The sequence below is a fragment of the Ovis aries genome, chromosome 16, assembly GCF_016772045.2.
Source record: "Ovis aries strain OAR_USU_Benz2616 breed Rambouillet chromosome 16, ARS-UI_Ramb_v3.0, whole genome shotgun sequence".
Lineage (NCBI taxonomy): Eukaryota > Metazoa > Chordata > Mammalia > Artiodactyla > Bovidae > Ovis > Ovis aries.
The window spans coordinates 17083051-17101468 of NC_056069.1; the positions used below are offsets into that span (position 1 = coordinate 17083051).

At 35.2% G+C, this 18418-nt stretch overlaps 1 protein-coding gene across 5 annotated transcripts in view; it reads right to left on the reverse strand.

Annotated features, from left to right (window-relative positions):
* IPO11 (importin 11) overlaps positions 1-18418 on the reverse strand; it is a 189203-nt gene that overhangs the window by 135586 nt on the left and 35199 nt on the right. For all 5 annotated transcript variants that reach the window (XR_006056504.2, XR_006056503.2, XM_004016947.6 and 2 more), the window contains 4 exons: positions 18081-18153; positions 16060-16263; positions 8560-8692; positions 3772-3830 (listed from right to left, as the gene is read on the reverse strand). Coding sequence is in view for 3 of the 5 variants with exons in the window: in XM_004016947.6 (XP_004016996.1) it covers positions 3772-3830; positions 8560-8692; positions 16060-16263; positions 18081-18153 (469 nt within the window). In the remaining 2 variants the exon portion in view is untranslated. The remainder of the gene's footprint in view (positions 1-3771; positions 3831-8559; positions 8693-16059; positions 16264-18080; positions 18154-18418) is intronic.

The following is an 18418-nucleotide window of genomic DNA, read 5'->3' on the forward strand; positions in this document are numbered from 1 at the left end:
ACTTCGCCTGTTTGCTTTGCTCTATCCCAGAAGCCAGGAATGGTATTTAGCAATAATAAGTATTCCTAATATGAATAAATGGTATCAACTATTTGTGGCAGAGGTTTTCAATCTCAAGTATTCAATTACATTAGCCTTCAGAGATCAGAGAAGGCAAGAATCACCATTTACCATATGGGTCCAAAACACCTTTTACTATATTTTTTTAAGACATGTTATGAAAACTTTGCAGAAATAAATATAAAGGGATACTGAAAAAAACTTTATTAAAATGTTTAAGAATTTCAATATCACAGACTTTTTCATGTCAATAAATTTTGGTGCATAAACATCATAAAAGATGTCACATGTCCTTTTAGCAAATGAGATGGTCCAGGTTTTTGTCACAAAATACTATACACTTTCCTGATGAATGACCGACTAGAAGAGAATGCTGTTATTTCTTCTTTGAAATAGAGAGATATACTGCTCACCATCAATCTTTGAGTTTGAGACAATTCACCTAGGATGTCATCACCTGAAGTCACAGAGGCTAAAACGCCACTTAGGCAGTTTCACTATCACCATTGGGGTCTAGGGGGCTGCTACCAGTATCTTAAGCAGTATCCATCTTTGGATTCATGTAAAAATCATGAAACATTTTCCTCTGTCAATTTTCATCTCTCTGCCATTTTGAGCAGAAAATGAAAAACTGAATTATCAGCTGTGTTAAATGAAAACTAATAGCAAAGAGATAGTGTTTGTGGTCTTCTTTTATACCTTCCTGAAAGATGATGCAACACAGTAGATAACAGTAGGAAAACCTCAGGACAACAACCAATTTCACTACTGCTTCATCCTCTGGCTATCTCATCATTCTCTCATTTTCATACTACTTCAATCTTTTTAAACACAGTTGAGAATAAATTATAACTAATGATAAGTAACAATAAAGTAATTTCTAGGATGATGAAATAGCAGAATTTTCAATATAGGAAAAATAAAATCACCAAGATCCCATACGCATGTTAAATTTATACAGAAGCTCAATGCAATGGTCCCATACAGTAGCTACAAGACAGAAGGAATTTTATTCTCTTTTAAACAAAATGAGTGCATCAGTCAGAGTTCTCTAAAGAGAGCAGAAACTTATGAAAGACATCAATTTTAGTAAGTTCATCAAGAGGATCAGGAATTTATAGAATTGGACAACTGACTAATCGAAATAAACCAACTTGACTAATGTTATATAATAATAAGAACCTCTTAAAATAATCATCAAATGGCAATTTACAGAACAGTTTAATTAGTTACTGAACTCATTTCAAAAATCATTCTCTCTCATAATCCTCACAACATCCAATGGGATATGTACTATTATTTCATCATCATATTACGAAAAAAGAAACTCAGTACCAAGGAAGACACTCTGAGGCCATGTTATCATGAAAACACCAAGCCAAGATTCAAAGCCAAATTTGTCTGCCTCCAGAAACCCAAATCTCACCACTAGTATACAGTGCTTCTTAAGCATCATTTACACCCCATGTTATTTTTAAGATCTTTTGAAATGTTGGCCATAATTTGTGAAAATTCTATTCTTATTTACAACTAATCAATAATACCACAATACAGCAAGTTTAACGGAACAGGAGCTGACATACAGCTTCTGAGGCAAAAGACTCAAGGAAAAGCCTAAGGCTCACAAAATATGGAGAGTATCCATTGACAACTATTATTCTAACTTATAGAAATGTGATTCATATCAGCTCATTTACACTGAAAAGAAACTGATAAACATATTCAATATCTTAATTTTATGATACTCAGAATATTATATATAATTACTGAGCCTTCTGATATATTTCTACCATATCACACAGTCATTCACTTACTTAACTACTAAGCATTTTTATACAGCAGATATTATCCCAAGCTCTGGAGTGAAGAGTGAATAAAATTCTCTGCATTTATGGAATTTACATTTCTCGTGAGGGCACTGAGGGAGCTGTCAAACTGGTTTCTAGAAAATGTTTTTTGATAGCATGGCAATAAACATAAAATATTGGGTTGGCCAAAAGCTGTTATGGAAAAATAGGAACGAACTTTCTGGCCAACCAAAATATTTAAATGTATCAGTACTGAAAACTGGGGTTGGTTTTCATATATCTTCAGGTAATGTGGTATTATACATCAGTATCATAAATGTGGATATACTTTAACCCAACATTTCCATTCCTAGGAATTTATCCTAGAGATCACTAGAAAAGTACACAATGACATATGCACCCTAATGTTCATTTTAATATCATTGCTCAACAATTAAAAACTGGAAACAAACTACATGTCATCAAGAGATACTGGATGCTTGGGGCTGGTGCACTGGGACAACCCAGAGGGATGGTACGGGGAGGGAGGAGGGCAGGGTTCAGGATGGGGAACATGTGTACACCTGTGGCAGATTCATGTTGATGTATGGCAAAACCAATACAATATTGTAAAGTAATTAGCTTCCAATTAAAATAAATAAATTTATATTTAAAAAAAGAGAGATCACTGGGCAAGTAAATTATAGAAAATCTAAGATTAATTTTATTTTTTTTAATTGCATACCAATAGTAATTGTATTTAGCATAAAATCATTAAAAACATGATATATAACAATATTACTGACATGCGAAAAATATCCACAATGCACTGAGTTTAAGAAAAAGCAAGGAAGGAAACAGCATGTAGGTCTCGTTGATATAGAACTGAGGAAAACAGAAAGTATATCTAAAATAGTATGTTTATGATATTATAAAGGAAACTTAGAACTGTTATCATAGTAAGTTCTTAAATGACTTATTATTTTATACTTCCTCTTCTGAGTTTTTTAACTTTAAAAAAAATGTAATATTTTTATAGAAAAAAACTGCATTCACATTATAATGATGTATATTAGCAGTTTTTAATTCTTTTAACAATAGAACCACTATTTCAAGCAAAATCTTACAGAAACACAAAGTTCAAAAAAATAAAAGTGTGACTCTGATGAAATGTAGATGTAGTAGGACAAACCTAAAGAACCAATTAAATATACCTTTTCCAAGCTTTCTGTGCCACCCCAAAGGCAATTCACAGAGTAACATTCTAGCTGACCTAAACTCACTGTGAAAGCTAATATAGATCTGAACAAGTATGATACAATTCCACTTTGTTCAGGAATAAAATATATGCAGCTATACATTTTTGCATATAGAGAAAGAAGATGCCGTGATACAAAAATGAGTATACTTCAAAACTTGTTGGGCTTATCAATGGAGCTTTCGTCTCATATATATATATATTTATAATTGATTACAAAGAAAAAATATAAATGTTATGATTCAAGAGAAAAATACCTCATTTTAAGTATATAAAAACAAAGGAAAATACGAAGAATATAAATCAATTACACTGACCCTAGTAATGTTATCACAGCATTCAAATTCCTAACAGTTCACTTGATTTCAAATTCAAATAAACACTCTCAATGTACCACGGCATCTTGAGAACCATCCTAGTTCTAGCTCCTCCCTTTCACATAATAGTTGCTTTGACGTATTTTCTGTATGTCTGAAAACAGATCACAAGTCTAAAAGTATAGTATAACATATACAGAATGGTTAAAAAAAAAAGAAGAAATTAGGTGGTCACTTAATAAAAACCTTTTAAATGAATGCCAAGTAAAAAGAATAAGCTTTATAACATGCAGGAAATACCAAGCACTTTTCCAAAGTTACAAAAAAATAAATGACTTCTTTTACTTACCATCACCTCCATATTCTTATGAGGTTCCACAACTCCATTAACAGTTAATTTACGCAGCACTGAAAAGTAAAATCAAGCTTTACTCAAACCTTATTTTTTCGTATTTTTCCCTATTATAATCATAACCATAAAAGACTCAGAATCACAAAGCCTCATCAAGCTTGGATAAAGAAATGTAACTCCTGGTCATTGGCTGGTTCCCAAGTGGGAAAGATGGAACTAAAGCCAAGTTATTGTCTCTGAAGCAGTGTTCTTCTCACTTTTAAGTACTCATGTTTCTAAAGCCACACTGCAAATTTTAGTTCAATTTACATAATTGTTAGTACTTCTCACTTGCAATAATACCTATAGGTTGAAGTTGAGAAAGTTACTTCTATTCCATAAAGTATGACTCAATGGTGATGAAAAAGCTTCATTCAGTTTTAAGGTACATTAATGAAAATACAGTATCTCCAAAAGGGATATAAAGATTAAACTCTATTCCAAATCTGAAATAGACTACAGTGCTCAATTACAAGCATCACATTTTATGAGTAAACTGATATACATAGGAAGATAAGCAGGATAATAGATTTGAAGTCAGATCTAGACTTAGAAATCCTAGCTCCAGTGTCTAAAACTGTATTATTTTGGGCAACTTCTCTTATCGTACATTCCTCAATTATAAAATGTGGTTACACAGATAATAAACAAGACGTGATATATATGGAATACTATTCAGACATAATAATAACATTTAGCCATTTGCGACAATATGGATAGACCTGGAGGGTATTATGCTTAGTGAAATAAGTCAGACAGAAAAAGAGAAATACTGTATATTATCACTTATACATACAATATGAAAAAGAAAACAAATTAGGGAATACAACAAAAAAGAAACTGAGAAATACAGAACAAACTAGTGATTCCAGTGGGGAAAGAAAAGGGGGTGGGGACAACGGGGCTAGGGGGTTAAGAGGAACAAAGTCTTCTATAAAATAAGCTACAATATATTACACACAACAGGAAATACAGCCCACATTGCATGACACCCTCAAATGGAATATAAACTATAAAAATTCTGAATCACTAGGTTGAATACCTGAAACAAATATAATATTGTAAATCAACTATAAAAAAATGTAAGGTGGTTATAAATCCTAATTCATAGGGTTAGGATTCAACAGTACAATACATGCAAAACACCTAGCAGAATTTAGTAACAACCAGCATGATAGCAGCATCAGACTATCACTTTACACTATCAAATTTAAAGTCACTTCACTTTAAGAAAACAACTTTATAAACCGCATTGCTTCCTACATAACTCAAGAGTTAGTGTTCATGAGGTGAAGTGTAAAGGCAGCGTAACCCACACACCTACTGTCAATTAATCTTCAAAGGAAACAAGAATATACACTGAATCTTTAACAAGTGGTGCTGGGAAAGCTGGACAGCTGCACGTAAATCAATGAAGCTAGAATACTCTCTTACACCATAAACAAAAATAAACTCAAAATAGCTTAGAGACTTAAACATACAACACCATAAAACTCGGAGAAGAGAACACAGGCAAAATATTCTTTGACATAAACCATACCAATGTTTTCTTAGGTCAGTCTCCCAAGGCAATAGAAGTAAAAGCAAAAATCAATTAATGGGACCTAATTAAACTTACAAGATTTTGCACAGCAAAGGAAACCATAAACAAGATGAAAAGGCAACCTACAGACAAGGAGAAAATGTTTGCAAATGGTGCAACTAACTAGGGCTTAATTTCCAAAATATACAAACAACTCTTATAACTCATATATCATATAACTCAATAACAAAAAAAAAAACAACAACAACAACAACCACCCAATCAAAGAATGGGCAGAAGACCTAAATAGACAGATGGCCAACAGGCACATGAAAAGATGCTCAACATCACTAATTATTAGAGAAATGAAAATCATAACTACAATAAGGTACCACAGCAGTCAGAACGGCCATGATTAAAAAGTCTACACATAATAAGTGCTAAAGAAGGTGTGGAGAAGAGGGAACCCTCAGACACTGTTGGTGGGGATATAAACTGGTACAGTCGCTATGGAGAACAATATGGAGGTTCCTTAAAAAACAAGGAGTTGCCATATGATCCAGCAATCCCATTCCTGGGCAGATAGCTAGAGAAAACTCTAATTCAGAAAGATACATGTGCCACAATGTTCACAGCAGCACTATTTACAATAGCCAAGACATGGAATCAACCTTCAGGATAGATTATAGTTAGGGTTACAGCCATTTATGTCCACCAATAAGAAAACAGATCAAGATATGTGTGTGTATGTATGTATACATACATACATACACACACACAGCATATATACATATATACACATACATATACAATGGAATACTACTCAGCCATAAAAAAGAATGAAATAATGCCATTTGCAGCAACATGGATGGACCTAGAGTTTATCAAACTAAGTGAAGTAAGTTAGAAAGAAAAAGACAAATACCACGTGATATAACTTTGCATGCGGAATCTAAAATATGACACAAATGAACTTGTTTACAAAACAGAAACAGACTCACAGATACAGAAAACAAACTTATAGTTACCGAGGGAAAAGGACTTGGAGGAAGGATAAATTAGAGGAGTTTGAGATTAGCAGATAAAAACTACTATATATAAAACAGATAAACAATAAGGTTCTACTGTATAAAACAGGGAACTATATTCAATATAATAAACCGTAACAGAAAACATATAAAAATAATACACATGTATAACTAAGTCACTTTGCTGTACATCAGAAACTAATACATTATAAATCTACACTCTAATAAAAAACAATAATGAAAGCAGTATATTAAAATTAAATTTATAGTGCAAATATCTAAATACCCTTGGTTTCATACTATCAATTACATACAACTCAAGTTACTGTATCATAACAGGAGAGAACAGGGTTTAAGTTGAATCCCTTATTCTGGACAAGATCTTTTCCATCACAGGACCTCGGTCTACACTATCTGGGACAGTCTTTTCTTTTTCCTTTTATCACCCAGTCAACTTCCATTTGCCCTTTATGATTTTGGTTCAAACATCACTTTCTCAGGGAAGTCTTTTCTGACGTTATCAATCATCATAACATTGTAAAGCCCCATCACAGATGTCATTTTACATGTATTTGCAGAATCATTTTATTATGTCTGTCTCCTCGGTGCCAAGCACCTACCTATAAATACGGTGAATGAAATAATGAACACACACATGTCCAAAAGACACTAAACACGCACAGGTATAAAGGCAAAGATGACATGTGACAAAAGCTCTGGTCCTAAGTACATTTAAGTCATGAAAGAACAGACATTTATACCTGGACAGAGGAGTATTTTAGAGTAAAATGCTATGAGATTTCTCCAGGTCAGGATGCCTTAGAGATGCAAATGAGTATCTAAGACCCTGAAATGCTGAGGTGCTGAAAAGCTTTAAGTGTGCTAACACAGATTAGTATGGCAACATTTGTGTCAGGAGCTAGGCTTTGAAATCAGACAAGAAAATTCTACAATCAAAAGGATTCATGAAAAATTCCTTAATCATTAAACACACTACTTATATACCACTTTGTGTATCTTTGGAGTTCTCTTGTGGCTGGCTCAGCTGGTAAAGAATCCGTCTGCAATGCGGGAGACCTGGGTTTGATCCCTGGGTTGGAAAGAACCCCTGGAGAAGCGAAAGGCTACCCACTCCAGTATTCTGGCCCGGAGAATTCCATGGACTGCATGGGGTCACAAAGAGTCGCACATAACTGAGCGACTTTCACTTTCACTTGTGCGTCTAATCTTATATATCAATTTCTCTAATTCTGAGTTAACATTTCTAAGGCCTTTTAATTGTTTGCTCCAAGACTTTGACAAAATCATCTCATTCACTTGTAAAACCACCTGTACAATGGATTGGATTTTACATGTGAACGGTCCTTTAAAATGATTCATGTTTGTCCACATCAAAATGTGTTGACAGTTTGGGGTTTGTGCATCCACTGTCTGCCTAATACAAGTGAGGCACTAAAGTAATGCCACTGTAAGGTACTAGCATGAGTATGATAAAAGAGCTTACAAATAAAACAGAGAATGCAAAATGAGCTGTGGTAAGAAAAATAAAGGCTGCTTGAGTTTAAACTAAGAAACACAAAAGAGCCTCAAGCAACCAGAACAGAAGGAAGACAAAGAATGAAACGATGGTGAATGTTAGAAAGAAAACGAACCTTAGAACACATGCATCAAGATAAGCTCAGCTCAGGGAAGTGAAAGAGATTTATGCAAGGGGGATGCCCATAAGCAAAGCATCAGAAAACACAGGCCAACAAAGCACCCCAACAAGCAGTTTCTAAAATCTAAGTACAAACAAGAAAGATGAGTTCTCAGGGAAGAAAGCCAGGAGACAGAGCTCAACTAAGCCTTAAGGACAGAAGTTTAGGAAAGTTGGCATGAATAGCAGTAGCCCAGAATGAGAAATGAAGCAAAGAAGAAGTGGGAGTGTTTGAAAGGTATGTATTCAGAACCATGGCCAGTAATGTGAATGTAACTTAAAACTAACCATTTGAACTGTGTGTACTCTCATGGATTAGACAAAGTAGAAGAGCTACTCTCACAAAAGAAAAACACAAGAGCCCTTGTCTCTGAGGGAAATATTAACCCTTTATTCTTCTATCAGTGCAACTGGAAACAAAAAATCCATAGAGAGGAAGGGTTTGGCCACTATTCTGAGGTAAGCTGTTTCAAAAATAAACATGTCAAGCTTAATAGTACCTTTCAAGGATAGTAGAGTTCGTTCAAGTGAACTTAGAACTGCAGCTTCATTGCCAGAAGAAACTTGTTGAAGGAATGTGTCTGTGTGGTGATTCCACAGAGAGCAGGCAAAACTATAAATTCCAGAAGCTAACTGCAAAGATATCAACAAATTTGTTCACAATATTATTACAGATTCCACTAATCATTAGACCTACATAGTAATACATTTTCAACAAAATTCAAAAGTCAAGAATCACTTATAGCAACACGTCTAACTTTTTTTGTCACAATGCACTCGTCTAATATTTAGTCACAATGCCCAGCAGGAAGCAGTTTACATTTGCTGCCATTATAAACACACATACATAAATACACCACCCCCCGCAAATACTATTAGTTTCTTGAAGTATTACTTAGCCTAATGCCTGCACTGCAGTTTGACATTTCTAATCTTTACTCTTTTATTTTCTTCCACTATTAATAACAGTTGTAACGCTTGGCTTTGAAGACACTTGACTTACGGACTGTCACTGAGTTTCCAGATAAATCAACATACTAAGAAATACAAAGGAGTTAAATTTCTGTGTTCTGCCAATTCTACCCACCTGGTTTGGAGTATTTAAAGTCAAGAACATATTAATATGGACCAGTATTTGAAATCCTGACTCAAAATGAGAACCACACTCTAGTGGTATTTTCAAGTTTCTTCCAGAAAGTCTAAGAGCAATCCACCACAGCCTACATGGCCATTTGTTTTAAATAAAAATTTAGTGAAAGTGCATTTGACTAGTGATCATTAGCATACTTCAGAATGATTTTTTCTTATTTGAGATATGTCATTTCAACTAATGAAACTATTTATAATAAGATCAGGCATCAGAAACCAGTCAGAAATGCAATCCTGTAAATATGACATTTCTATGACAAAGTCAAATTCCACTTCTATTATTTTAATGCAGTAATTTTAAAGGCCTAGGCTTCCAGATACAGAAAAACACCTTCACCATACCCCTTGTAACTTTGCACCTATCTACACAGGCAAAGCCTTAAACCTCAGCTAATGAGTACGGGCAGACCATCCTGTAACCCTCCTGGAACACAAGAGGATGAAAGGCTTATAAGCAACTACTAGAACACCCTCTCCTGCTCACCCCTCCATTTCCTCTGTTAGACAGTTTCTCATGGCTTCCTGGGTTCTGATAAGGTATAAGATATACTATCCCACCCCTAGACTCTCCCCCAGAACAGAACTGCAGATATAAAACCACTAAGTTACAGTCTAGAATTGGCTTCTCAGCAAAGCGGCATCCCACAGCTTGAACTGGAGTCATCCAACCCTATTGCTTTGGTCACTGTTTTTAGTGTGAAGGCACACAGCATTTGTGACAGAAATCAAGAAAGAAACAGTAGTATGAAAAAACTTGAATATTTCTCCTTTATTTCAGGTTCCAGTTCTGGAACTAAGCACCTACTTTAAGCATTAGTCAGCTGTTACAGTCCCAATTCCTAATTCTTTTTAGCTAGTCTACAAAAGGGCTCTGCACAAACAGGGATGATTAGAATGAAGAAGCAATATAGCACTATGCTCTCAGCCCAAGGGTGAAAGGAGGTGGAAAGACAAAGAAGGAAGAAACCACAAGAATTTGGGAAGGAATACTATTAACTATCTTGTAAACACAAGTCTTTCACAGGCTTCTATCTGTTCCAGAAAATACAAATTGATAAATGCTCACAAAAGGCTTATGTGGAAAAGAGAAAATAATAGAGGACAAGTAGAAGGGATTAAAATATTTCTACATTTTCTCCAAGAAAATATAAAGGGGTAGGAAATATTTAGTTAGACAATAAAAAATAAGCTATTTAATAAAATATTTTAGGTGTTGGTTCATGAAAATCCCAAATACTTGCATTTTTCTTTTTCTAAACCAGAAGGAACAGTGCCACCCACTGACTGCTTAGTAGCTTCTTAAATCTGTGAGAAACTTGATTCCTTGAGTATCAAAAACAAACCAATACGACAAATTTTATTTTAGTATTTTAGATATTCTTAAACTTTTTAGCTTCAGGACCAATTTTCCCCTAAAAAAAATAAGCACCAAAAAATGTTTAAATCAAAGTCTTGTAATTCATCACTAACAGTGGGGCAATAAAAATTATCCACAAACTGGAGCTCTCAAAACTTGCTTAACCTAACCCTACTCAACAAGATAATTAACAACATGTCAATGATGTGCACGCGCGCACACACACACACACACACACACACACAGAATGAATACTATTCTAACTTTAAAGACACTTAAGAAACATGACCAAATGTGAGGTATCAACCATATTCATTGTTCTGGCTCAAACACACCACTTGTAATAATGTATTTAAGAAAATGTAGAAAATTGGCTACAAATATTTAATTACATTATATCATCTCAACAGGACAAAATGGCCGGATGGCATCACTGACTCAATGGACCTCAATTTGAGCAAGCTTTGGGAGATGGTGAGGGACAGGGAAGCCTGGTGTGCTGCAGTCCATGGGGTCACAGAGTTGGATACAACTGAGCAATTGAACAACATTAAATCATATTAAATTACTATTTTTATGGATGTTATATGATAAAAGTTAAATGATTACGTATGCTAAGGTAATCAGATTAGGCCCAAGATGAAGTCACTCATGCTAAGCCCCAAGGCAGCAAACCAAACCTTAGAACTAGGTTCTGGGCTCGGCTCTCCCAGAAACGGCAGGTCTAGGCCAACCAATCAGTTGCCTGCCTACTCAACACAAGTTACTTGACCCAGCTCTAAGATTTCTCAAAACCTCTAAACCTAGTAACAGCCATAAGGTTGTCCTTAGTTACTGATGCCTAGACAATGCTCTCAGGTATACAGAGTATGAACTCAATGTGAGGGAGGAGGAGGTGAAAACTCTCTCCTCTCTATTTGTGATGCTACCTTTGCTCACAGCTGCAGTTCAGGCATCCAATGGAGTGACTACTGCTGCTGCTGCTGCTGCTAAGTCACTTCAGTCATGTCCGACTCTGTGTGACCCCATTGACGGCAGCCCACCAGGCTCCCCCGTCCCTGGGATTCTCCAGGCAAGAACACTGGAGTGGGTTGCCATTTCCTTCTCCAATGCATGAAAGTGGAAAGTGAAAGGGAAGTCACTCAGTCATGTTCGACTCTTCGTGACCCCATGGACTGCAGCCCACCAGGCTCCTCCGTCCATGGGATTTTCCAGGCAAGAGTACTGGAGTGGGGTGCCATCGCCTTCTCCAATAGAGTGACTAGCAGAGTAGCAACTCACATATTTGTCAGACGGATAAAGAGATGGGTAAAAAACAAAGTATAACTCAGCAATGCTTTAAGAGTCCCATTTCCTAGGACCTGGACAAGAGTCCTTGTGAATCAAACAGAAAGGATAAACTATACTTTATTCAAAATCTCCTGTTCTGTTTAGTGCATAGCTCTTTTTTTTTGGATCAAGCTAGTCATCTTGAGTCTTTCCTTGATTAAAGCTTCCATGAAAAGTTTCCTCTTTCCCTCATATTTATATAAGCCTAGACACAGACACACAAATACACACACACACACACACACACTCTCTCTCTCTCTCTCAAATCCCCACATAGGTTCATAGCAGAAATGACTCTATGGATCATAGGAGTCATTCTTTAAACAATGTGTTTAAAAGGCAATCTAAAATTAGGCAAAGCAAGAGACAAGACTTAGAAACAGCATTTAGAATCACCCAAAACTGAAAACGATGAATTTAACCTACTTAATGATTTGCTTATAAACACACATTAATGTTTTAAATAAATTTCACTATTCTGTAAATTTCCTGAAGGTTTGAGCTACACAGTATAAGTGGCACCTTGGCATTCTCAAATTTAACACTCAAAACTTTTAACTATTTGGGAACTTTCCCTCAGAACCAAACATGAAATTATAAATTTATAAGGAATGAGGATGAAAATTTCTTTTACGAGGCTGAGTTAGCTATCTTATGCCAATCAGCCCATCCCAAAGTAGCTATGTGGATCTCTTTGGTTAGTTTATTCATAAAACAGTAACTCATCAGGAAGACTATTCAGTAGTATTGTAATCTGACTTCATCTCACTGCAGTTTTCTCTTATCCTCATCATGCAAATATATACGCTATTAGTGGGAACATTACTCATCATAAATCCTTCAGTTTTTTAATTTTTGCTGAATTTTAGCTTTGACTATAACAACAATGTAATACAGTATGGAAGATTTTATAAAGTTACTAAATGGCCTTTGAAGATTTGTGTCTTATGATTTTTCCCATGTCAGGAGATGACTAGTTGTGTCTTTCATCTTCAGTATCGTACATACCTCAGCAGGCAATCTGTTGACTCACTCTCGAGGGGAAGTAAGAATTTAAGATTAATTCCTAATATTCAAACTTTAAAAATTCAAAATAAAAACTGGTTACGGAATATGTCCTTTTTCGAGATTCATACTCTAAATAGTATTGGGTAAAATGACATATCAAGATTTGCTCCAAGAGGAAAAGTAAATGTGGCAACACCTTAAGAACTGGTAAATACGAGTGAAAAATATATGGAGGTTGTTGAACTGTTTTCACAACTAGAGTTTATTTGAAATGTCCTTAAGTAAAAACTATTTCATTGGTTATATGCCAAAACTGTACAGCAAAGTATCTGATGAAGTCAGTAGGTTAAGAACTTAACTGCCAAGAAAATAGTGAAAAAGAAAAAATAAAACTAAATGTACGAAGGTCTTGGCTTCTAGGGAAAAAGCAATTATTTAAATTACACTAGAACTAAAATGTCCATCTCAAACTTTAATGGTGCTTATAAAGATTTACTTGGAATAATAAAACTTATAAATTCACAGAATCACAAAACTTTAAAAGACAATTTTAAAGAATCATAAAGTATAAATACCTTGCTCAAAATTCCAAAACTGCTCAGTACAAAGAAACATTCTTGACTAGGAGCCAGGTCTTCTCATAATTGTTAACCCATACTGCTAAACATAAGTGAAATATACTTGCTTTCAAAAAATTTTTTCTTCTTTTTTTTAGATTTGGATTACTCCACTTACCATAGCATGTACTTTTGTGGGTTACACACCACATCTATAAGGTATTATTTGGTTAATACATTTACAATTATATTAGAATTACTATCTATAACCTAAATTTCCTGGCTTTCATAGACTAAATTTAGATTTTAACTGTACTTAATGTCAACTTTTTTATATTCAGGTTTGTATGAAAAGCATGTAATTTTCTAGAAAATGAATCCCCTTGTGTCAAATCAAGCTCAATTTCATTACTGTAACAGCTACTACTGTTGATTTTATTATCTATCACCCCTGAAAAGAACTTAATTTATTTTAAGATGGACGGAAAACACGCTGGGAAAAAAACTGCTGGGACAGGTGGAGCAGTAGGGATTAAATGCACCATGAACAACTTTGTCATATCAAGTAGCTCAACTATGACCTTACACTTCTTTATGTGGGAAACTAATTTAGTACATAAAGACCATCTTAGCATTAAAGTAACCACATTATTAAAAAGATTTTCCCACACTTCAGATTACCAAAATAATTGGGCTGTTTAATTAACCAGCAAACTTGCTCTTTATAATAATATCTTCCTACATATGCTACCTTTAATAGACTACACTTCTTATTCCCCAGCCCCATCAGACAAGATTTCCATCCTAGTCCCTACGGTGTTCCATGTTTCCAGGTTCAGCTACTCCATTCAAAAATAAAAGGTGCTGAGCTCAATTATTTTTTCCAGGCATCTTGAGTTTTGTATATACTCCCAACTCCTGCTTTTTGAAGTCCTATATCATACCATTTTGAAATCTAGAATGTATCTAAGAACAAATCTCTTCCTCTCCTGTTATTCATTCAAGAGGTATTGGGTACCATCCACTCATGTACATTCTTCAGGGCTAGACAGTAGGACTATAATAACAACTGTAGCAATAAGAGCTACAGTACTCCCTCATAAAATTCAGTGTGGTGGATCTCAGAAAGGGTGAATCAACAATTAAAATGTAATTGTAATATAATGTACAATGCAATAAATACTATGCTGGATGTAAGTACAAGACGCTAGGTAGACCTATATTTCATTCTATATGGAGAGGAAAGAGCCTCACACTACAATAAAACCAAGCAAGAAAATTGAAGTGGACAGGAAGCTAACCCAAACAAGCTATACAAAATAAGGCTAATTTAGAAATACTCTGTAGAGACAGAGTAGGCTAAATACACATTATATCTGAAAACCAAGGCAATACATTAGGAGAGTACAACTTGAGAAAGCCAAACCAAGAAGTAAGACTTTATAGAAAGGGACCCTTCAATAAAGAGTAATTGTAACCCAGAATCTTACACACATTAAAACGTCTATATAAAAGTGAAGGGGACTAAGATGGGAATAAAAGTGAGAAAAGTCAACAAGAAATTCACAGAAAGACTTGAAAAGATAAAATGTCCATTTCTTTAGTCCTTGTTAGATATCAAATAAAAGTGACAAGGATTTAAAAGGCAACCTTTAACAAGAATAATTTCTCTTACACTCAGTATCCTAAGATAAACAGAAAATTGGCTATTTACACCTACTGGGTTAAAAGTAAAGAAGACATAACATGGTTCTGGTTTAAACTTTGGTGTCTTAAGAATAACCTGGGGAGCCTATTAAAAATTCAAATTCCTAAGCCATATCCTCAAAGTGAGGATTCCAAAGGTAAGCAAGAACACTGTTAAAAATACTTGGAGGGAATTCCTATTGGTCCAGTGATTAGGACTCCATGCTCTCACTGCCAAGGGCCCACGTTCAATCCCGGGGTAAGAAACTAAGATCCCACAAGCCACAGTGTAGCCAAAAACAAAGCCTGGAGACTCCCATTGTTATCTGGTACAGTTTAAAATGTTATGCTGAAAAATATGAAAATTTTTCTGGCTGTTCCAGTAGTTCAAAACAATGAAATACAAAAACACCAAAGCAACTGAATGAAGGAAAGAAACAGTTTTTTCAATGAATAGCACTAAAACACCGACAGACATCATCAGTTGTGTCAGACTGCTTCCTATATCCACCAATTACCCAGGCATGTCAATTTTAACTGCCTAAATCTCACCGCTATATGCTACTAAATGTTCTCTTTATCACTTCTTCATGTGAGAGCTTTATCATTGCATCTGAACACAACTTCAGTAGCCTCAAACCAGTCTTTCTGCCTTCAGACTGTTCTCCACCAATTAATTCCCCTAATTGGCAACTAACTGACCTTACTGGTCATATCACAATCCAGCTTAAAATCTTTCAGATGCTACCTATTAATATGACCCTTTCGAGGTCGATTAGAAAGAACTAATAATCCATCAGTAAGATATCTAGAGGTAAAATTACATTTTAATACAAGTAACACAGTTTTCATTATGATTTCAATACAAATAGCGCAGCTTTCATTATCAAATTTAATTCCATTAAATCACTTACATCATAAAACAGTTTTCTATCAGCAGACAGCCGTTTGGACGCCAGAGTCTTGGTAACATGATAGAAGGTGAGTAACGCTCTGTGCTGTCGGAGATCATCTTGGACTTTCACAGACTCTATAAGAGTGGGAATCAGCTCAGGCCACTGTCGAGGACAATCCAATCGAGCAACTTTTGCAATCAGCACTGCAATCTGAGTTGCGATCTGGAGGGAAAAAATTAACTTTCAGAAACAAACATGAAACTAAAGCAATAGGTAAGGAATATGCTCACAGCTCAAAATTACCTTTTTAGTTACTCACACATGTAACAAAAATAAGTAAGATTTCACTGAACAAACGTTTAAGACAGTAGCTCTCAACGTGTGGTCTGTGGAACCCTGGGGGGCCTAGGATCTTTTCTGTGAGGACTATCCTTTCCCAATAATGTACCACTGTGGAGCTAGATTTTCATCATATAACTTCTAAAATAACATCACAACTTAGTAAATACTAGATATATTCGAAATTCTAGACATTTTTTAAGTAGACAGTAAAAAGATATGCAAAAATGCAGAACAATGTTACTCTCTTCATTAAATACTTATTGTTTGGGGAAATAGCTACCGTTCACTTTTTAAAATTCAATCTATATTAACAAACAATATATTTTAGGTTTATCAATTTTAATTTCTAATACAATAAACATCAACATATGTAACTCTTCCATGTTGTACTTCAGCAGTATAAGGAAGTTCTAAGGATGTAAACTTTGAGAACCACTGATCTAAGAGTGGAAATAAATATCAGTATTAGGTATTCACATAATGATATTTGTTCAGATCAGAGTTTCACAAATACTGGTTGACAGAACACCTAAGCAATGGTTTATCCCTCAATCACCCAAGCCCCTCCCTGACAACCCCCTCCTTCCCCACAGAGAATAACTCTGTTCCTCTCCAACTTCCATTAAATCTCCTTAGCTGAGAAACTGCAAAAAAAAAAAAAAAAGAAAACTCAGATCATATAAGTAGGTTTAGATAAAACTATATTGGATACACCTCCTAATACAGTGTGATTTAATAGTCAAATTAAAAGAATCAAATGTAAGAAACAGTAACTTGGAAAATATAATTTTTGTATCATAAACAAACTTATTTTATTCTTAAAAGAAAAATCTCACTAAAAGGGAAAGAAAAAATAAAACTATATAATCCACTATCTATCCCCCACAGAGTAGTAAGAAGTGAAAATGTGATGAAGGAAACAGACAAAAATCAGAAGTCTGGGACTCCCTGGGGGTCTAGTGGTGGGGAATCTGCCTGCTAGAGCAGGGGAAATGGGTTTGATTCCTGGCCCAGGAAGATCCCACATGCCATGGAGCAACTAAGTCCACGCACCACAAATACTGAGCCCACTCCAGAGTTCTTGCCTGGAGAATCCCAGGGACGGGGGAGCCTGGTGGGCTGCTGTCTATGGGGTAGCAGAGTCGGACACGACTGAAGCGACTTAGCAGCAGCAGCAGCAGCAGTGCTCTACAGCCCACGAGCCACAACTACTGAGTCCTGCATGCCTAAAGCCCAGGCTCTGCAACAAGAGAAGCCACTTCACTGAGAAGCCTGCGCACTGCAAAGAAGACCTAGCACAGCCAAAAATAAAATAAATAAATAAATAAATAAATCTTAAAAAAAATAATCAGAAGCTGTCCGGGGGGGGGGGGGGTATAATTTCAATAATTAATATATAGAAAGATACTTTCAATATTGGCTCAAAAACCAAGAAGTTAAAAAATATACACAGGTGTATCTTCAAATGATTCTGAGTTTTAAATCAGTAAGAGCCAAATCTAATCAAAATTCTTCACAGCTAGAATTGGATCTCAAAATTTAAAAACCACCAGAGAAGTGTATATAAACATCACAAATGAGCATTATTTAATAAAATTTTATTTTTAAAGCAAAGAACCAAGGTTAGTTTGGAAAAGAAGCAAAAAAAAAAAAACAAGAGAAAGGAAAGAACAGTTGGCACTCATTTTCTCACTAACCTGGTTTATCGGTTCATTGAAGTTGGTGATTAGCCCTGCACGCAAGGTAGACTTTTCCTCCTCTGAGAGAGCACTGTAAAAAGACATGTTTATTATGCAAGAGAACGCTGCAAAATAATGAATGCAGGTAAGCATGACTGAGAATTTTAATAATAAAAAGTCTTTCAAACAATGTGTCCCTGAATGTTCGGGTAATTAAACAGAATTATTTCCATTACTTGTATACTGACACATCAGGTAATTCAAACTCCCTTCACAGCTGAATAAACAGGAAGCACAAAATAGTGCAAAAACTATTAGAAAATAGAGACAAATCTAGACTAAAGAACGTGATGTTC